The following is a 22,603-nucleotide window of genomic DNA, read 5'->3' as shown; positions in this document are numbered from 1 at the left end:
CGCGAAGCATGCGACGACGTGCGGGGGTGGACTCGAATTTGCGATCCCATATAGCCACTGATTGCAACTATATACACTGTCATCGAGCATAGAGTATCATGCACATACACTCGCACGAGCTATACGTGTTATTGTATTATACGCAGCGATACACGGCCTCATGTATACGTAATATAGCTGCCGATCCATATTATAATATAGCTGCACGAGCTCGGGCACTTTTTGAATGATCAATCGAGCCGTATCGCGGGCGTCTCAGAGTACGTATACGCGTATCGGCTTACGCGGCGAGAGAAAATTGAGAGGATTCCGAAGATTGACGATCGACTATTCCAATTAAAGATCCCTAGATGATAACAAGCTCGCGGCGGTGGTGGCGGCGGCGACACATAAGGCACATAAACACACACACACAAACAAATACACAGTAGAGCATCGAACCATGAGAGAGAGAGAGGGCAACTCCTGGAGGTGGTGGCGGTGGGCTGGTGTAACGTTGCAGAAAATTAATCGTGTCCAATATATATACGGGTCGCAGCACGTACAAGTACCGCGCGACGAGCGGACCTATCTAACTTTCCCGATATCGCTGCGCAGCTGCACGTATAATACGCGTATATATATAAGGAGATGTATACATACGCGCAGAGGGCCCGCCTCCGAGCTTCGACGCTAAATGGTGATTCTCGCCTGATTATATGGGAATTTAAGAATAATTCAATTATCCAAAGGAGCAGCCAGCTCAGAGAAATATCTATATCGCAAGCTCGCTCTCGTCCCCGAGATATGCTAATTTTGCCAAAGCGCGGAGACGCGTGCACGTTTAAGAATGAGACTTGCTCGCCCTGCCCGACTATACACGCTTCCGACCCCGCAGTATTCGAGTGTACATAGTCGTTTCTTCGGCTGCCGGTAGACTACCGCTGCCACTACTACTGCTACATCTTCAATTTAAAAATCCAATCTTCAATAATCGTTTGACTACTTCCTTGTGCCGCTGCTACAGCTTGACTCGGCGGTTCAAGGGAGATTCCGAGAGCGAATATATATGTATATCCATCGTATCTCTTATTCGAGTCTGATTAAATTCATTAGTTCTAACGGGCGTCGAGTACTAGCGCCAGGCCGATGATACCAAAGCTCGAGCTGCCACTTCTACCACTGCTGCTGCTGCTGCTGCTGCTGCTATCGATAGCAAGCAGACCGAATGATTTCTTCGCTACGAATTTTCGTACATATAACTTTTCCCTCGGCTAAGTAATGCAGTAAATCGGGGGGAGAGGTAGTAATTTTACAGCCCAAGAAAAAAAATAAAATAAAAGTTCGGTTAGCGGTGGAGTAGGCCCCTGAGGCTAATAGCACGCAGCAAGAGCGCTAGCAACGCCCTGAGTCGCGCGTCCATATCTTAACAACAACTAATGCACTCGGAGCTTCTCTCGTCTTTAAAAAAAAAAAAAGATAGAGAGAGGAGAAAGTGTTCCCGCTAGGCCAATTCTATGCTAAATCGGAGGATAAGTGCGCCGGTCATATTGCGTAGACGCGCGAGCACGATACACATATTATATGCTGCATATAACACGAAGGCAGCTATATATAGGGTACGCGGCGGGCACTCGTCACCTGGGCGTGAGAGCGACGTCGATATAATGCAGACAAGACAAGAGGCCCAATGCCAGGGATGCCAGCGGTGCGAGTGTGTTGTTGTTGCTGCGTGTGTATCAAATGCTGAGGAGTCGACGACTCCGAGCGAGCGAGAGAGAGAGACGCGAGCACGCGGCGCAAAAACACGCGGCCGCAAAGTGTATAATGCACACACATACAACTGCATCTGTGTCGGTGCGTCTATATGTATGTGCGCGCGCGTGTGTATGTGTGTGTGTGCGAGCGCACGGCAGCGTCACATTCTCCAAATGACACTAATCGCCTTCTTTTATCTTCCCACGGTTTCTGTCCTCGCGGTCACCACACGGTAGCAGCGGCCACAGAGACAAGTCATCGAAAAAACTGATCGTTCTCTCTCTCTCTCCTTTAGCTGACGATGATGATCATGACGACGAACGTCGAGGATGATCCGAGAGAACGAGAGAGAGAGAGAGAGAGAGGGGGGGGAAAAGAATCGGCCACCGTTGCGCTCTCGCAACGGGGCAATTCGATAATTATTTCTACATTTCTCTAATAACTTCTTATACATGTACGCGAAGGGTCCCCCGGCTTCGTGCATTCGCGGACCGTACGCCTTGACTTTGATCTTCGCTCTTTGGCTCTCGCGCGCAGACGCATTTTTGTCGCGCAAATTTTCTCATCTCGTTTTTTTGCTTCTCTCGCTCTCTCGGCGATTCTCCTCCGAACTGATTCAACCGACTAATCTTTGCTCGAATCGCAACGATTTATAAATCGACGTCGATCGTGTATCGAGTTCGGTTGCCGTAATTTCTTCGCAACTGATATTATATGTGTCTTCGATGCTCGATCTGTACAGCCAATAATATGATTTCTTTTCTTTATTTTTCTCAGTCACTTTGCGAGCAGAACGTTTGTCTGCTTGGTGTACGTGTGTGTATTATATACTTATATGCGGGGTCATTGTAACCAATCGCTCCGCTATTCTGCACCCGCATATATAATATAGCATGCATACATGTATATTTCCAAGCCAACTTGCGCCAGCTATTACAATACACACGTACATACACAGTAGCTGAATTTACTTATGTGTGTGTGCGTATATATGAGAACTCAATAATTCACGATATTCGGCTGTTACACGCGCATATCGAACCGATAGATATTGCGTTTATAAGTTGGTCTATCCGGGCATTATCGACTCGCTCGCTCGTCTTTTGCCCGCGCACAAGTGCGGGTGGGTACGCGCGTAAACGAGAGCATTATGTCAGGAAGGCCTATATATTCGCCACGAACGGCAATCAATCACTCGTTTGCCGCCGCCGCCGCTACTCTTTCAACGTTGTTAACACACTTAAACGATCGTCCATACTCGCAATGGCAGCAGCAGCAGCAGCACAACACTTTGATGGCGGATGCTGACGATAGATCGAAGCGAATAATAATCTTCAGGCCGGAAGTTATTAATAAACTCACGATGTTTTTCCATCGCGTAAGTGTGCGTGCGTATGTGTGTACGACGATCGCCATTATACCTCATCGTTCTATAGACTGTAGATTTCAATTCAAATATGATGATTGATATAAGATTACGCTTAGGCAGTTCGCAAATGCGTACATAAATGTATAATAGTCGTGTTTGTAGCCGTTGGCCACTGGCGAGCTTAGAGCTCGCCACACACGCACAATTTTACAATCAATCTCTCAATGGAAAAAGACTTTAGGGCTTTGTGCGCTCAAGCTATATTATAAACGGCATAAACGTGTGTATACGCTGGTGTCGTATACGTAGGCGCAAGCGCGCGCGTTTATATATCGAGTAGATTAGCGCAGTGACTCAAAAGGACGTGAGATATTTGAATTTTTCCAATTCGGCCGAGTTCGCCGCACTCACTTACGTATATATAGCACATACGTATACGATAGGAATTATTTCGCAGTTCTTTTTGTTTCTCCACACGCCAGCATCGACCGATCGTAAAGTTCGCATGTATACTCCATGAGCTTTTGTTTAATTTTCTCGTTTCCATCAGCAGCAGCATCCTCCTCCTCGTCTCGCGAGCGGCCAGGTCTCTTTTTTACAGCCCACCCGTGATATTGTAAATTTGCCAGCCCGATGCTATTTATTATATCAGATTTCTTTATGGGTTTACAAGCTATATGAGTGTGTGCTGCAGTAACCGAAGCCAGCTCGCACATACGCCTAGAGCACATTCGGTCACGTGCATAATACACATTTTCCGATCGGGCTAAGGCCTCCTCTCACTCCCTGTAGCCGCTCGCGCGCTATAAAGCAATAAACGCGCGTATATATATCGTGTATGAGCGCGCGAAAGAAAGTAAACAGTCGACTCTCGCGGTCTTTTCTGACTTTTTGCTGCGCCCGCGCGCCAGCTCGAGCGCCTCGTAAAAGTGTCGACGATTTGATCGGCTTGTTGTTTTATTTGAAAATAAAAAAAAGGGAGAAAAGGAAGAGATTACGCGTTGCAAAAATAATCTGGCGAGTAAAAATCTCGTAGCTTTTTATCTTCACACCTGTCTCGGCGCTCCCGGAGCTCGTCACGTCGTATATAGCCATACGCACGTACAGGTTCGCACACCTAACCTATTCTTAGTTAGGGCCGAGATTTTTAACGTGCCGATAAACTCTCTCTCTCGTTCTCTATCGTTTGTTTGTGCAGTGTTAACTCCAGGTAATCCAATGGATTTTCCATCGACTCGCGCTCACGCTTTACGTTTTTTCTCTTTTGAAAAGGGGTATAGAGAAGCATGGAAAGAGAAATGGAGAGAGAATCAAAGCCTACTTCTCTTACTTACATATAAAACACGCGGCGCACATGCACACGCACATAGACCGGGCAAATATTGATTTTCTCATCCGGCAATTATTACCCGAGAAATACTCAAGCCTTTCGTTGAAAGTGTGCAGTCGGCTGGGTGGGCGAGTGCGGGGAGCAGCCGATGATGCAGCGGTAGCGGTGTCACAGCTCCTGTCGTGCATACGGAGCTGCTATACGAATCGAGCTGCGCGCCCGATTACTTTTTGTTTCTCTCATTGCATTTGCGCACCCCGCGCAGCAGCAGCGACGGCAACTCTCGATTACATTATACCGCCGTAGAGCGAATGAGAGAGAAAAATGGAATATCAAAGCGAAGAAGAGAGAGAGAGAGCGAGAGAAGCGACTCTAGCGATGGGGGATTTAAAAATAGAAGACGCGCGCAGTCGGGCACGCGTTGCATACCTATGTATACGCATCGACAACTCTAACAGCCAGATTAATTCACACACGCAGTTGCAGCAGTAACAGTCACTGGTTTGATATTTTCCGTTTTGATACATGCTCACCTAGCTCGAGCGGTAACGACTGGCTATGTATGAATATGCCTCCCGTTCGATGCAAAGCTTCGCGCGGCCAATAATACCTTGTTTGTATACACACCCGTTGCATATCGAGGCAGTCGAGTGGCTTTGGGTACTCGGCTCTAATAAAGCCAATGTCGAATTCTCGCTGTTGTTGTTGTTGTTGTTGCTTCTCTCACCTTTTTTTTCTCTTCCAGTGCGATATCGTTTTCGCACGTTCGCACGGCAAGTGCAGCAGCAGCAGCTCACTCACACCCCCTTCCGATAACTCGCGCGCTGTATCGGAAAAACGCACCAATCGAGCCGAATACGAGTGCACATATCGCCGATCGTGCATACTCACACACGGGATCCGCAAAGAGGTAAACAAGACCTAACGTAACGAAAAACGACGAGTGCGGTAAATTTTTACGCCCTCTCCATTCGCATTCTCCATGAATATAACATCGATATCCGATGCCGCGTGAAAAGCTCAGACACCCGCGCAAGTGTAAACAGACTTTCGCAGGCCACTCGTTGTCGATTAGAATTTCACGCGATTCCGGTATACTGGCACGTATATAGTTGTGCTTTTATTTCAATTTTTAAGTTCGTTTGTTTCCTTTGTTTTGTTCTCGCCTTGTCTTTCTTTTCAGCCCTGCCTTATGTGTGGCATCATTATATTTATTACAAGGTAAAGCGTGTGCACTTGCGTCCGCGAGTTTAAATTTTCACGAGGCGCGTCAACACATTTGCGGCCGCGATCGAAGAAAGGATGCGCTGGTCGTTGTTTTATTCATGTGGACGCGCGATACGTGTCTGCCTATTATAATGTGTAATGCGTTTATATATAATATGTGTCATGCGCTAAATAGATGAGAGAAAATTAATGCAATATCCGCTATTTATTTACATGTGTATTATAAACACGCGATATTAATGATTCCGTTGTTTTGTGTTTCAGGTGAGTGTACAAGCAAGACCAGTGATAATAATATCGGAGCGGCTTGTAATACGGTGAGTCGAAAGAGGTTTGGTCCGATTCGCGAGCTGTTTGTAGCGCGCCATCAACTTGGAGCGCATATGCCGATCCAATACTGGAAATAACACACTCGAGCATCGCAACATGTGCAGCTCTCTGATGTACACATCCCGTGTCTGCTGTATATAATAATTAATAACCCAATTACTATCGATGAACATAGGAAGTTTGAAGCGGTCGAGCGGGGGAGGGGAGCAGTAGAGAGAGAAAAAAGCTCGTTAAAAATTGATAGAAGCAAGTAGCAACGAAAAAAAGCTCGATATACGTGTATGTGACAAAAAAAAAGGAAAAAAAGAGAGAAGCGGCAGCGCTGTCACAGTACTATATTCGCGTTTTCGATCAATAGGGCCGTTAATTAAAGATGCGCGAGCTTGTTTATGTATGCGAGTGCGCGATACACGTCGTGGCCGTAACGCGCCAGCAAAAGCTTGTATCATAATCCAATCGAGGCGCGCATGACAGCATGCGGGCAAAATCTCTCGCCGAACGTCACATGCACTGCAGTTAGCTGCGGCATCGAGCGAGCGCGAGATATGTAATTGACATCCGATATGTATCAGTGTGAAAACCGCGTCAAATTCATTAGGAACACGAGCGAATGATAATCTTGTCAAATGGCCAGACGCGCCGAACGAGCGTTAGAGCCGGTCGATAATCAATTTTTGCGCGACCGTCCCGAAGGTGTGAAAACAGTTGTGTCGGGGGGGCTGTCCCTCACCCCCCTTGCCCATCGGCGAAAATAGTTATAAGGAGTCGCGAGCGAGGTGTCAATTTGTCGGGTATCAGGTTCGATAGAGAGAAAGAGAGAGAGAGTGAGAGAGCCCCGATAGACCGCAAAATCGTTTTCCGATATAAACACGCTTCGGTTGCTGTTTATATACGGACGCCAAGCTTGCGCCGGTTTCGCTCGACACGTCCTATCTCGAGCTTCAATAGGTCCGATATTCGATCTCTATGGGCAAGTTTGTGCACGATACTCGCGCAACGTGTAAAACGTTATATACAGGCGATCGCTCGAGGAAGCGAGTTTCCCAAGTTTGTTACCAACAAGTCTGCCAGCTCAACGGCAGTAGTTAATAATTAATTTTTCAAGCTCACGCGCGAATGTATCTGCACAAATTGCAAAGGGACGTGCAGCAAAGGCGACGAAGATGATCTCGATGAGACGCGCGTGCATATTATAAATCATCGTCGGCGCCCAGATCGGCCCGGCGTGTAACAAAAGAATCGGCCTCGTCGTCATCGGAGGGGAGGATTCGAGGACTTGATCGATGCCGCCAACGAAAGTCGCGTGTCGCTTCGAGTCTAATTAATCACGTGCAACACAGTAGTGGTAATATTGGCCCTTACGGCCGATATTACTGGTCTTTCGACGCGCGCGCGCGATGTACTCTGTACTTTATACATGCAAGTGTATACTTGGGCTTCCTTATATGTACGTGTAGTATAAACATAGGCACCCGAAGGAAAATGAATCGCACTATCTAAATCAAGCTCGTCGCAAGCTCGACGTTGAACAACGAGCAGCAGCAATAGCAGCTTGTTATGCTTCGACCCCTTCCTTCCATAGTTTGGATCGATCACTCTTTATCTTCTCAACGTACTTATAGCCTCTCTCGCTCTCTTTATCTCTCTCGCAGCGATGTCGCTTCGACAAAGTATTCCGATTCGACGTGCTCAAAGGGGTAAACAAAACTTGCAAGTGTACGACGGCGGTGGCGGCAGTGAGGGGGTGCCGGCGAAACTCTCGGCAAAGTGGCCGGGGCAAATGCCTCGACGAGTAAAGCAGGTCAAAAACTTCTCTTCCACCTCCTTCTCCTCCGCAGCTTTCATCATCCTCTTGATCCTTAGACCATCGCGGCCTCGAGGTTAGGCGAGTGCCTATAGATATATCGAACACGTGTAGCAGCCGACACGCGCGCGCCTTACAAGCATTTGGACATACTTCGCTTCTTCTTTTCTTTTTTCTTGTTCTTCGTTGATCGCCTCTCGTCTCACCCTTGGTATTTTTCCTTTCGATCTTCTTTTAGATGCTCCTTTCCAGTTCGCCACTTTCTCGACTTATTGGATATACACAGCACAAAGAAAGAAAGTCCTTTAGCCGAGAGGGTGGATTACTTCATTTTCGCTCTCTTTCTCTTGAGGCTTTAAGAATATATATCTTATATACTTTGGTCGTCAATTGTATCGTTAGCTCTCTAGCTCCCGCTGTTTTTTGCCTCTTTCATCTATAGATATATTTTGCGCAAATGTGCAGTGTACGTGTTGCTATACGACGGTATAGAGGCATAATCAGCGGAGATCGATTGATTCTTGTATCGCGTGTGTGGAGTATGCCGCGTCCGGAGCTCGAACTGCACGATATATAATAATACATCATGCAGCAGCAGCAGGAGTAGTAAAGATCAATCCGCTGTCAAAAGCAGCCCTCGATTAACGAGTAATAGGCATGCAGTTTATGCACACACACACACACACATAGAGGGACGAAAATTCCGTGCACCAGGTAAGGCATAACACGCGGTGCAAGATCGACGGTATATATATCCAGGCAGAAGCAGTGGGGAGGCGCATTCGAAAGGCAATTTGGCCATTGCTACTGTGCAGCTCCGTATATACGTATACATAGCGATCGAGTTGAAGAATCCGGCAACAAAGTGCAATTGCATTACTATGTGTATTATAGCTCTCTAACTCTCTTTGCTTGTGTTTATGCTGCAACATGTGCATAGAATCGGCTTCTTCCGTCATTAACAGTTCGGTGGTTTTCTCGACTTTCACACGAGTTTCGACTTGTCTGCTACACATAAAGAGTACTGCTGCCTACCTTTCCAACCAATAGACGCGTCATAAATTGGCAGCTCTCTCGAAGCAGCTCGTTGTATACCTACCGAGCATATATTTTTCACAATTAATCCCAACGCGAGTAAACGGTTTCCGTGGAAAATTTCTTCTTTTTGCCGAAGCGCAAATCCAATAAATATTTCGCATTATAATGTGCTTTCGCTTGTTTTTTTAATGCCGATATAGGTATACCTGTGCGGCGGCAAAAATTGTTTCACTCGTTGAGTCCGAGTGCAAATCCATGACGGATATCGTACAATATACGTATGCTCGGACTCGCAAGTATTATTGGCAATAGAAGTTGCAGTTTATGTGTAAATTATTCGCGTTATAAAGTGTGCGTACGTATATCGACAGTTGCACGTCTCAGCTATAGGTTCGCATTGAAAAAGCTTTAGAGCGAGTACTAAACGCGTCGATGTACAGCGTGACTGAGTTAAAGAGTGCGAGAGAGAGAGAAAGAGGCGCTGCACAAGAGAGCAATTGATTCAATCGAGCGTGAACCCAGCGCCGCTGTTTGCCGTGCTACTGACTGCTCGTCACTATATACGTTGTACGTAAACCGCACCAACCCTCGCTCGCGAGGAGGAGAAGAAGGTGGAGGCACAGCTCGCAGAATATAACGTATATGCAAAAGCTTCCGCGCACATACACACGTATTATAATAATAACGCGATCGATGACGGCCTCTCGATATCTCTCGGCTCTGTAATATTATTTCGCAGCTGCGAGCCAGTCGGCTAGTGGCGGCTTTTCTCGGGTGAAAAATCGCCGAAGCTGCTGCTATTTTACGACGTTCAAAATTAGACGGAAAGCTCGTGTGTATACTCTTTGCGCATACATGTATACTGTATATCTGTAGTCAAAAACTCGTGCCGAGGAATTCGATTCGCACGCATCAGGTGTATGTGTGTGTAGGAGTGTAAGCGACGTGCGCCAAGGGGATATGTCTGTGTATGCGAGTTTATGTATACACGTAGTATACGTACAGCGAACAAATCAGAGAGAAGGAGAGAGAGTCGAATTCGCGCGAGGGTAGAGAACTGCTGCTGCCGCTAGCTTGAGACGACGCGGATGGATCGATGCCTCGAGGAAAAGGGTTGAAGGCAAATGAAGGGGATCGAACACTGATCGCCGATAGGGAAATTTCGTTCGTTTCACCCACAGGGGGAGAGAAATAGAAAGAGAGAGAGAAAGCCGGAGCATCCCTTTAAAAGTGAAGTACACGTATAAACTCGGAGCTAGCTCGTTGCCGTATATAAATGTATGTGTGTGTGCCGCCACGTACGCGATCGCTGCGTCATGCTTGTTACTTCTATACTACTAACTACCGTGCACGCGCGCCTACATACATATATATACACTCGCGCGCGGTAAATCTTGTCTCCAACAACTCGCCATTAGCTTCGTGTATAACCAAAGTGAGAGAGATAGAGTCGATAATATATTACAAGTTTGTGTCTCAAGCTCTTGTATGTTTAAAACTCGAGTTACACACGCGCACATCGTATTAACTACTCGGCACTTTTTGTTGCTCCTACTTTCCATTATTCATCCAGTGCATTATTACAACTCGTAATATGTTTATATACCTTGCGCATCGAGATATTTATATAAAATATACAAATTGCAGCGGCCTAATAATTCTGGCAGCGGAAGCATTAAATATTTCATTAGCCACGTTGGCGATACTGGGATGATACATTGTATGCCGCGATTGCTGGGTATTTTTTCCCCATTACTTCTCGTTATTGCGCGCGATCGCTAATTAATTCGATATTATTTCATCTCTTTAACGGATCTTACATTTTAATTGATAAACCAAATGTAATATGTGCCAGACGAAAAATGTTAACTCTTCGATGCAAGGCCGATCATCAAATTTTTATTAAATGAAAAAAATACGATATTGTACAAAAATAAAGAAATAAAATCTAAAACTACGTAAAATACCAATCAATGAGAAGCTTCGTTAAGGTCTCCTCTTATAGCCACGAAAGCATCCTCGATTTTTCCTCCTCGAAATTTCAACGATGTACGCAAGCTGCTGCTGCCACCCCCTTGTTAGACTCCCCCGCATATATGTATATCCAACCCTTTCACTCGTGTACCGAAGCGTTTACAGATAGGCACATGCTGGTCTGGGTTCGGATGAGAGGAAGAAGAAGAAAAAGAATCAGAAACGAGATGGAAAAAAGCAAATGATCGATACGATTGATAAGCTGTTTTACCGCAACGCAACTTTGTTTCAGCTTCATATATACAAAGCTAGTCGGTGTAGCTGCGCGCTTATACATATATAATATAACAGAAATGCCTTGTCGTTTATATATCTATAGATGTATGCAAAGCGCGGGAGACATTAAAATTTTTAACGAACGATCTCGCGTCTATGCGTCTCGTGGGGAGAATTAGCTTTTGTCTCTGATGGCGAATATGTATATGGGCGCGCGCGCGCGTGTGTGTGCGCGAGTATGTATCTGTCTGAGCAGAGAGAAAGGGTCTCTCTCTCTCTCCCATCGCATTAGTTATTCCCTCGGCCTGTACGCTTATGTCTGTATGTACTCATATATATATATATATACACACGCGAGATTCTCACGAATACGTTTTTTGTTCCGTCATTTGTCTCCAATATCTCTCGCCCGCGCGATCCCTTGCTGCCGCTGCTGTTGCTACTTTTAACCCCTTCGAGGTCTCCGTCGTCGTCGTTCCGATGTATCGATTGTGCCTGCGTATAAGCACACGGGCCTAGGCGCAAAAAAGGACTTAAGGGAGCTGTAGAGGCAGAGAACGAGCTAGAGAGCAAGCAAAAGAGAGGGAGAGAGCGAGAGAGAGAAAAGGCAAGGGCGTAGCAAAGTGATGGTCGCGCGTCCTTCGCACCGATTCTCTCCGAAAACTCGTTCTCGACTCTCGGACGAAATATTATACGCCCAAGCTCTGGCATGTGAATATTGCATATGTGGATAAAAATATAGATCCGTCAATCTTTTGTGAGCGAACATTAGCAATTGGAATTCCAAATGCGCGCGCGTGTGTGTACACGTACATATTCATACGCTGAGTGCCTTGTTACATGCGCGATCGAACTCGATCTCTTGCTGCTTTATAGTAATTTTAAGATTGGCTGATGAATAGAGAAGCGATCGACGCGAGAAAAGGTATATTTTGCCAATGGTGCATTGTGTAAGCCAAAGGGCAGCACGTGCGAGTACATAAGCAAATAAAAATGAAAATATTTTGAGTGGCTGGCGAGGAACCTGTCTAGGCACATGGCCGACCGCTTTCATGTGTCGCTAATAATAGCGGTATACAAGCGCACGCCGAGTTGAAAATAAGGTGGAACTCGCCCGTGAGCAAATATTGATGCGCGTGGTTGAATATCGATGAATAGGTACTATATCACTCGTTCATAGTCGCACGATCGAGATCACCGAGATCAGTCAATTTCCGACTGTGCGCGAAATGCAGTAGCTCACTCTGTCTCTCTTTTCTCTAGCATCGGCTGATTGAATCGATTGATTGCTTGATTGATAATAATTTTGCAATGACGCGATGTGCTTTTAGCATTATTGCCGCTCTCGCCTTGCTACTGCGCCACCGCAGCAGTTTTGACGGCTCTCTCGTTATGCTTTGGCGCCATGTACCCGATCGAATTGCAAGAGGCGATAGATGACAGATTACCGATAAATCAGAAAAGTCTCTGATAACTCGATGCTCTCTATTTAACCTGGCTCGATCTGTCAATTAACGAGTATCGGATTTTCAGCTTTTCAGCTCCTGCGTAAAATATCACAGCAGCGCAGTAGCTTCAAGAACAAATGTCACCACGAGACTGAAAAAGGAAAATCAAGTATGCAAAAGGTGTACGCGAGTTTTGCGGTGAAAAAAAAAGAAGATGCGAAAAGAGAGTAAGAGGAAAGTGGACATTTTAACGAATATTACCCGCGCACGCTTGGATGAATGTCTCGATCTCTGCTCGTAGTGCTCTTTGATTCTTCTCCTCGCGTAGTTCAGCCCTTTCTCTTTCCCACCCAAGCACCCGTGATATACACACACGAACGTTGGCTTTAATATTTCTCGCGCGGAGCCACCGCCGAGTGCCTCGACTAATATATATTATATATGGCTTCTGATAGCGAGCATCGTCCAGAGTTTCTATGAGCTCGTTCGTCCAGAATCTATAGCGCATTCAAACTCGTAATGCAAATCAACGATGCTACGCGCTCTTCTGCGGTTAATATTAATTTCTCGTTCTCTCCTCGCTCGGGCCGTATAGATAGATATACGCCTGATCGAGTTTGAACGCGTTTGCTATGCAATCGACCAAATTTCTGTACTCTGCGTATACGGATACAGACGCTCACACACATGCTGTGTTTTGCCAATGGCTCGCACTCGAGATATCCCGTATTTAAAACCTCCAATGCACTTCAACCCTCCTCTCTTTCTCTTACTCTCTTTATTCTTCTCTCTTCCCTTCGTCCTCCTACTCGCGCACAAGTATTCTCACGTACATACTCATGTTTGGGACTTTTATGAGTGTTCGGATGATTTATCCACAGTGATTAAAAGCCACGTAGGAAAAAAAGAAAAAATGTACAGAATTTATACACGTGCGCGATGACGAATGTAAAAATGATATTGGCCTCGAGTTAAGACTGCGATTGTTTGAATAATGAAATAGGGTAAATTGAGAAAAAATTGTTGAGCGATCGCCCTCGCTGTGTATATAAGAAGAACAAAAACGAGCAAGTTTTGCAGAGTATAAAGTGGACGCTAGAAAACTAGCAGGGTGTCAAGAGCTGCTCGATCGATTTTACATACGTATCGCCCCCGAGACACGACTATCAGCCGACAATCGGCTTTCGTACTTCTTTTCGATTTGTATGCGATACATTATAATACTTGCATCTACGTCCAATGCATAGCTGAGTACTCGCTGCAGTGTACTGTTTATGGCATCGATTATTTTTTTTTTTTTTAGCAAGCGCGAAATTTCTCGACTGTGACGTCGTTCTCGCTACGAGACGCGATTGCCACTGGCACTTGACTGAACTTAATACACCTATCATCGATCGAGGGCGCGAAAATAATAAAAAGAAAAGAACTTGGCGATAAGTTTTTGCTATTATTACTGCGGCGGTGGACATTAATATAATATGTTGCACGAGTCGCGTTCGAGCTGCTGCGCGCTGCTATATACGTGCGATTAAAACGGTAAAAAAAGAAATCAGTATCGGGATGAGCGTCAGAAATAATTCAAAGCAAGGGGAGACACGTCCTTTTTCCATATTATAAAGCCAATACTTATAGAGCGGTAGACGGAAAGGATCCGACTCGAATCTTCAATTCAATACTTTACGTACCTGCGTGGTCCTCGCGTAATCTGATGTGTATTATACGACTGAGTGCTCGCAGTCGCGGCTGTACCGTTACTCGTCTCTCGCCACAATAAAAGTAGGGGTGGATGTATGTTTGGCTAAAAAAAAAAGAAAGAAATAATGAAAGAAAGAAAAGAGAGTAGCAAAAAGGGGGAGGGTAGCACTGCTACTAATGCCGATGCTTGGGATGGTCGTAATAAGCATAAATCCTCGCTCAGGCTTATCTCGGAGTCGGGCTCGCAAAGTATAACTTGCCTTGAAAATAAAGTATCATACACACGCTGCGGAGCTGCCACTTACACGGCATAAAAACTCGTGTAAGCAAGCCCGAGCAACCCTTTATATTTATATATTTTATTATTCGAGCTCAGGCACGCGGGATTTTTCATTGTAGCCGCTACCGAGTTCAGAGTGGGTACAAGTGCTCGATTTATCGGATATACGCCACAATGTATATATGTTCAAAAACGCGACGCGAGTCTATAATGCACCTGCGAAGAGAGAGAGATTGTATTATATACCGCGTGTACGTATGCACGCGTATACAAGTTGATTTTATCGAGAGCCCTCGAATCGAGGAGTCGAGGACGACGACGACAACGGGAGAGCAGGAAAAAACGAGAGCTATTTTTCCGACTCGTTTGGCGGCCAACGGCGTTAAACGCAAGCGCCTTCGCTTTTGCTTCACTTCGACACTTGCCTCTATTGCGTATTAACGCAAACACAACCACGCACGTACGCTCGTCAAAGTATAGCAGCGCCAGCCTGTACTGTATACGCGCGTAGGCGTCGAACCCGGTTATTTTTTGTTTGTGCAAGCCGAATAATCATCATCAGCTACGTAAGGGAGTTACTGCGCAGGTGGGAGGAAGAGCGGCAAAAAAATGGGCAAGAAAATAAACAATCCAAGCCACCAGTGCGGGTAGCGGTGCGTAATGAGCTCGAGAGTGAGATGGAGTGAAAAAAGGGCTGAAGCCGCGAGATTTTCCTCACCCGGTGAGATATGGGGAGAAAACAAAGCAGGGATGGAAAGAAAATAATAAAAAAAAAATGAAGCAATAAAGAATTGGCGAAAAATGATCGAAGCAAGGCGACTGTTGCGAGTATCCTGGCTCGAGCGCCGCAGATGCCAGGAGTTGAAACACATGCGCCGACTATACGAGCGAGACAGACGGAGAGCGAGACGAGAAAGAGAAAAGAGGAAGGAAGGAGGAGAAAGAGAGATGGAGAGAAGAAGAAGGGTTGAAAGAAGGGGGCCGCCGCTGCTACTGGCGTCGCAGCTCCGATCATTCAATAGACAAGTGGGTAGTATTCGCGAGAGCGCAGCATATCGAATTGTAAAATCGATAGGGGTGTCCGTTGAATATCCACCACCTCCGCCTTCGCAGGCCCCCACCTCTTGACCACCACCCCCTGGCTTCGCTCTCTCTCTCTCTCTCTCTCTCTCTATACGTAGCTGCTAAATATATATTCTCCGTGTGTATACGACTAACATCCTCGCGAGTCGTCGAGCCCCTTTTGTTGGCTGCCTCGGCTTGCTCGATGTCTGCGCGCCAAGCCACTGGCCGCGCGCATCATCCTTGCATATTAATCCTACCCATAACTCCCACTCTACTCCTCTCTTCGTCTGCTGCTGCTGCTGCTGATGTGGCAAGCGCTCCTCTATATACTCTTTCTCTTAACCCTTCGTATGTGAGCGCGCTTGGATGTGTGTGTGTGTGTGTGTGTGTGTGTGTGCGAGTCTGCGGCATATACAGCATCGATTTGAGCTTTCTTTCCTCAGGCTCTTTCCTGGCCTTTTAATTGGTATATCTGCTCCTCCACCTCCGAGTTGACTAGTGCCTCGTTTCTCCCCCATGCGCACCCGTGCACATGTAGATGTGTCTGTGTACGTGTGTATTCGCTGGCAACGAAGAGAGAAATGAGATTAAGAGGGAGCGGATGATGCCTAGTAGAGCTCGTCCCAAGGCTTGTGTTTTTCAGCTTACATCGGCCCTCGCGCGCAGGTATATCTCCAGGGTGGCGATTTTCTTTTTCCACGCTCTCTTCTCTCTCCTTTTATCTTCGCTTTTTTACCGGGCACACACATGCGTTCCTCGCCGTATATTAGCCGTCCAGCTCCTGTATTTGGAGAAAGACCCCCTTATTATGCGTATAACCCCTTGTCGCGCCAGCCACGCGTTTTCTCTCTCTCTCTCTCTCTATCTTTCTCTGACCATGGGATAAATCTCTCCGAGTCGAGCGAGCTCGTATCTATATATTAAAATATGAAGGCGAACCCCGTGCTTTCATGTATATATACGTATACATGCGGGGGAATGTGTGCGAGCTTTGCGAGACGGATTTTCGCGACTCAGCGCCCATAAACGTCGGCGAGTTTTGACGGGTGCTATAGCGCACACAGCAGCGTGGCAGCAACCTCGGAGTTGCCTCCTTCTCCTCCACCTCCTGCATTAACCCGGGGAGAGAGAGAGAGAGAGAGAGAATACGCGAGAGGAAATTCCCTAAATGAAGATTGACGGGTGTCATCTTGCAAGTACGTGATCGATTTCCAAATTCGTAAACACAAATCAAATGTAGCAAGTTGCGAATCGGAACTACTATATATACATGAGAAATTTGCGCAGCTATCGCACGAATATATCGGAGTCGTGTCAGTAGCAGAAGCTCGGGCTACGTACACACACGCACACACAACAGCACTACGACCTATACGTATTATTATTATATATATAGATAAACTCGATCGTGACGTAGAGAGGATTGGCAATGTTGATAGACACATACCGGGGAGGTGAAACGAGCCACTATACATATACGCCGAGGCGTCTCGTAAAATTAACGGGCCGCTTCTTGCCCTTCTTCTTCTGCTGCTGCTGTTTCTCCCCGTGCTACAACGTGTGGAAGCTCTACACACATGACTCGTATGCGTGCGCGAGTAGTTAGACGCGTTCGCTTCGCATATACATATCGAGGGAGAGAAACCGGTGGCGGAGCTGGAGGATGAGGTCGAGGGAGGCCGAAAGCAAGAGTCCTAACGTGCGTACATATATACGTGCAATGTCCGAGTCTCGCCGTGTACGTATATACAGAGGCGACAATGAAAAGCCCTCACGGCTCGGGGAAAAGAATCGCGCTGTTTTGCATATATACGCTAGGTATGGCGCGCCTGTGCGAAGATTGATTACGTCTCTCTCACCCGCTCGCACGAGGCACGGAGAAAATTTGATCAATAGCGCATGTGTGTATGAGGGAGAGAGAGAGAGAAGCTATGTATAACAAAGGATACGTAGCATTACACAAGTGTGTACTCGCGGCTTTAATAGCACCACCTTCTTCTACTTTTTAACATAATAATATATTATATAAAAATCAACGAAGATCGAGTCGTTTTTTTTTTTAATTCTTTTGCCAGACGCGCGCGAGGACAAAAGCCCGAGAGCCTTTACCTTGTGTCGCTGCAAGCAGGTCCGAATCAAGACTTCCGCTTGCGTGCGAATAATCGCGAAATGAATGCATACATTATACACACATTCTAGGAGAGTATTGTCACGGCGCTTTGTTGATCGATTATATTGTGCGTAGAGACTGCTAAGAAAAAAATAAGTAAATCCTGCATAGCATTGAATAGCACCACCTCTGCCGCTGCTCTCGCCTTTCTTGCTCAATTCGTATTTACGTATTTTTGCTATACTTACATATTATTCAGCGCGCCGCGTAATCGAATTAAAGATCGCAGCATGTATTCTCCCATGGCCACGGCTTCGCTCTCCTCTTCTTTTTTTATTTTTCGTTAATTCTAAAGCTCGAGTCTCTATACCAGACTAGTTACCAAATTCTTCTCTCTCTCTCTCTCTCTTTTGTCTTTATAATATGTAAACTAGTTAAATTCAATGGGCGCGCGCACATTAAGAAGCGCGAGATATTGTGCGCTTGCAAAGAGCCTCGTGAAGTACCTAAACTTCTTTTTTGACGATGAAAGAGACACGCGATACCGAACAAAAAAAATGGTGTGCGTACCAATTGCGCCTGTTCTTATTTTAATTTGGCCCGATCAAGTGGTACTGATATTATATGAACTTGAATATGAATTTTTTGAGAGGACCTCGACACGTCGTACGATCGGACAAAACTTCAAACTATGCGAGTAGCAGTACTAGATTAGGCAAAGATGCTTATTCAAACTTATCTAATGCTTGCACATGGTTTTTATTTTCTTTCTTTTTTTTTCTACAATTGAAATAAGTAGAAATTCAATTTAGATCGCACGCACGCGAGCATACGCATACATAAACGATTCAGAGTGCGGAAAAAAAATCAAATCGCATAAATAAATCAAAAGTTCGTAAAGTGACTTATATAATAAGCGAGCCGCGCATACATACATACTCATGTTATTTTGAATAAATAAACTTTCCGATATGCTCGCGTATGTATGTATAAGAAGCGAGGGCTTAATGTATTATAATATACATGCAGACGGCGTGCAAAAGCTGTGGAATCGGTGCCTCGAGTTCAGAGAATCATTGGGTCGTCGCTCCTGCACTCTATAACAGACGCGATGTATGTACGTGTCGGCGGCGGCGGCGGCGGTGGTGGTGGTTGTTGTGCACCTTGCGTTTCGTATACATATATAGTCTCGATCGGTATAGGCTGACACTAATGACGAACGCCATGATTATTGCCCATAGACTCGAAGAACCAACTTTGGAAACTCGATCGGCGTGTGTATCGCGCGCGAGCATCGAGCTGCCTATTCAATACTCGACATAGTTCTCTCACGTACACGCCGTATATACACAGGCGCGTAATCGATTTATACGCTTATTATTGCTGCTCGTGGATAATGTACGAGGAATTGTATACGCGCGAAGAGCAAAAATGAAAAAAAAAAGGAACAAGGGGAGAAAAAAAGTAATAGAGGCAAAAGTGTGACGCTCGTTATACATCGCGGCGAGTACCTGAATAAACCGGACCTTCGATTGCTTAATGAATCGCGAATGTGTGTGTGAGCTCGAAGCAAAAAAATCTATACGTATACATATTGCAGGCCAACAGCGATGAGAGAGAAAAAGGCGCTCGCGCGTGCCGATCGAGTAATTGGCGCGCATTGATTCGAGAGAGACCCTTTTATTGTATTATGTACGCGGCTGGCAATAAGTGAGGACGAGAGTGAGTGCAGAGAGAGAGAGGAAAGATACGCATGCCTGCACGCGACGACACCTGCCCTCGCTTGCGCACACGCCTGATCACCGGGCACACGTGTAAAAATGCATCTGCACCGGCCGTGCACGAGTGCAGTGCAGCGCAATGAGTCGATTGGTGGAATAAAAAAAAAAAAAAACTTCCTCTTCGATTAACCTGTTTGCACACGCGTGTGCAGTGCGGTATATCGCTTTGTGCTAGCTGCACTCGTTGCCGTGCTCGCACATGCAGTGCGAGGATACATCGCATGCACGATATGTGCGAGAGGGGCTGAAGAGCTCGCGCGAAAATATCGGCGCTATGGAGCTTTTCACTCGCGCGCCTGCATCGTGAAAATCGAAAGTCGAATCACGGACCGATGAATGTGAATGAGCACACGTATGTAGATACGAGTGCACTGGGGGTGGGAGTCGATTATATCGCTTTATCGCGCCGTTTGATCTACGCGGGCGTTGCACGTAAAAAAGGAGCACTCGAAAATCATTAAAAGTACCTGTACTATAGCGCTACGCAGCGCAATAGTTGATGAATAAATCTGCAATTGCTGAAATCATAAAGGAAACGAGACTTCATTAACGATACATGTGTACTACGTGTGTGTAAGTGCATTTTTTGTAGGTGAGAATAGGTGCAATATCGTGCGTGCATCGGTGTTGGTCGAGGCAGTAGGTTAATCGATCGATCGGCTGCGAATTGCGGTTTCTGCGCCTCAATTTTCTATTAATTTTCCTCCTCATACCACCACCACCCCCACCACCATCAACAACGCCAAAGTATATAGACTATGCACAACACAACACGAAAAAATTGTTTTATTTCGCTTTTCTGCAACGACGTATTGCGGCGCTTACGTATATTGTTTGCGGATGAATATGTTATGATCGTGTAAAGAAATACGAACTTACCGGCTCAACCGGTATAGTGTGCGTAATATACTTGAACAATTTTTTTTTGTATTTAACAAAGCAGACATACATATATGTAACATTGATATCGCACGGATAATATATGTTCGAGAGTCGCGTCGTAATGTATTACACGAATTGAACCAGTATAGAGCCTAGCACATATAATAAACAAAACCACGTATAATAAGCTTTACATGGAAAGAGAACAGAGCATAGAGAGAGAACTGTGGCAAGCCATCAATACAAACCTTTTCGATAAAAGTCGCGAGCGATCGAACATTTTGTATACCACAGTTTATATGTATATTCGCGGGAATCAGACGTCAAGTTTATTTCGACCAACGTATCGATGAATTGAATTATAAATAGAGAAGCGTAAAAACTTCCGAGGTTTGAGTATAAAAAATGCTGTGGCTTGAATTGAAGTGCCAACTTTGCGGATATGATTGTTTATTCGTATAAATAAAACAAAATATGCTGAATGCCGAAAGTTTCGCACCGTCGATGTACCACACTCATCGAATTTCAATCCGACAGTATGCCACTGGAATATTTACAACGTATCTAAATAAGATTTTGTCCTATGCTATACTGTAACAAACATATAGAACGTCAACATAATCGTATTTCTTTTTTCCTTTGCAGATAAGCCAGTTGAGAGATGAGCTGGGCAGGCTGCAGGTGAGCCTGCAACGCATTCAGGAGACCACGTCACAGGCCACGTCGAGGCTCGAGGAGGAGCTCGAGGCGCGCCGCCAACACATCGCCCTGCTCGAGGCCAAGCTCGAGCGACAAAAGGACTACGAGGAGCTGAAGCGCGAGATTCAGGTGCTCAGGTCGGTCGATCTCGCGCAGATCGCCGAGTCCGGCAAGAATCTCGAGCAATTCTTGATCGAGCGAAACAAGGCGCTACAGCAGCAGGCCGCCGACGCTCTCAAGCCACCCAGCACACCCGATGCCTTAGGTGAGTTATCCCAATTTTTCGATTATCAACGACAAAAGTCGAGAAATAACGTAATAATTTACGCGTTTTTTTTCAATTATTACATTTATTATTATCATGGACAAATTAAAAAGAAAAATTAACAATAATATCAAGCTTCATTGCTCTGATCTATTGCTGCTGCTCTGATTTTCGGACCTGGCTCTCTCTCAATCTCAATCTCTCTATATATATCACACTCCGAAGAATGCAATTCGTGTCATGTAACTGACAATGAGACTTGCTATCTCGGGCCAATGATGACCACACTCAATCATTTTTTTTTATACTTTACGTTTAACGATTATAATTTCATCAAAACGTTTGTTTAAATTATTAAATTTTGATACTTATTTTTTTGTTATCAAAAATATCATTCAAAATCGAAGCTTTTATTTTTTATAAATGTTATGTTGTAACCCCGCTTGCGGTAGCATAAGAAATATCTGCTCCGAAAATTTTGTAATCTTAATTTTTTCTCATGCCTCTGCCTTACTTTTATGAATGGCAATTGATATTACTAACCACTGTTCACTTTCACGATTAATCATTAATTTCCATTAACACTATTTTACCGAGCTTTGTTTAATCGTCAACATTTTCTCTTTTACCCTTTTTGTCTATTTAGCCGTTGCTTAGACTGCACTTTTTCTCTCTCACTTTCTATCTGTCTCTCTTTTCGTCTGTCTCGTCTCTTGATATTGGCATCTCAAAGTGCACACACACGAAAAAACGTGCGCCGAATTATTTTTTCGTCGCACTGTGCGTTGGCTGCTCGTTGGTAGCATTGTGTGCTTGTGGTGCGCGCTGCACGCACAGAGTCAGACCACAATCAGTTTAATATTTCGGGTTTATCTTTCTACATTCCCTATATTTTTTTTTGTTATCTCTTTCTTTTTGCTCTCACTTTAACTCTCATCATACACGAATATACATACACGGTCCTCGCCGAAAAAAGAACAAAACAAACAAAACCCAAATCCATGCCTACCAAAAATGTTCCTTTCCGAGCGGCACTACTATACCACTACAATATCCTGCAAAATTTTTGTACAAACCTTTACGCATATGGGCAAATTTTACGAACGATATGCGCAATATTTGCCACGAGGTCCTCCTCTCCCCCCGCCCCATACTCGCTCGTTCGAGGCGCGCCCTCTACTTACGCCCCAGTCGAGCTTGCAACCCATCCTCCCACCTCGGCTCATTGTTTCGGGTGAGTTTATTATGAATCGATTCGAGCGCGCGCGCACATATATACCCGAGTCGAGGGAT

General features: G+C 45.5%; 1 protein-coding gene across 8 annotated transcripts in view; it reads left to right on the top strand.

Annotated features, from left to right (window-relative positions):
• LOC106658064 (homeobox protein cut) overlaps positions 1-22,603 on the top strand; it is a 115,619-nt gene that overhangs the window by 73,996 nt on the left and 19,020 nt on the right. For all 8 annotated transcript variants that reach the window (XM_014379874.2, XM_023460891.1, XM_014379873.2 and 5 more), the window contains one exon: positions 20,992-21,310. In XM_014379874.2, the coding sequence (XP_014235360.1) occupies positions 20,992-21,310 (319 nt within the window). The remainder of the gene's footprint in view (positions 1-20,991; positions 21,311-22,603) is intronic.

The sequence above is a fragment of the Trichogramma pretiosum genome, unplaced genomic scaffold (genome assembly GCF_000599845.2).
Source record: "Trichogramma pretiosum strain Unisexual culture from Peru unplaced genomic scaffold, Tpre_2.0 scaffold6, whole genome shotgun sequence".
Taxonomy (NCBI): Eukaryota; Metazoa; Arthropoda; class Insecta; order Hymenoptera; family Trichogrammatidae; genus Trichogramma; species Trichogramma pretiosum.
Note: the sequence above shows the minus strand (reverse complement) of the source record. Positions and strands in the feature narration are given on the sequence as shown.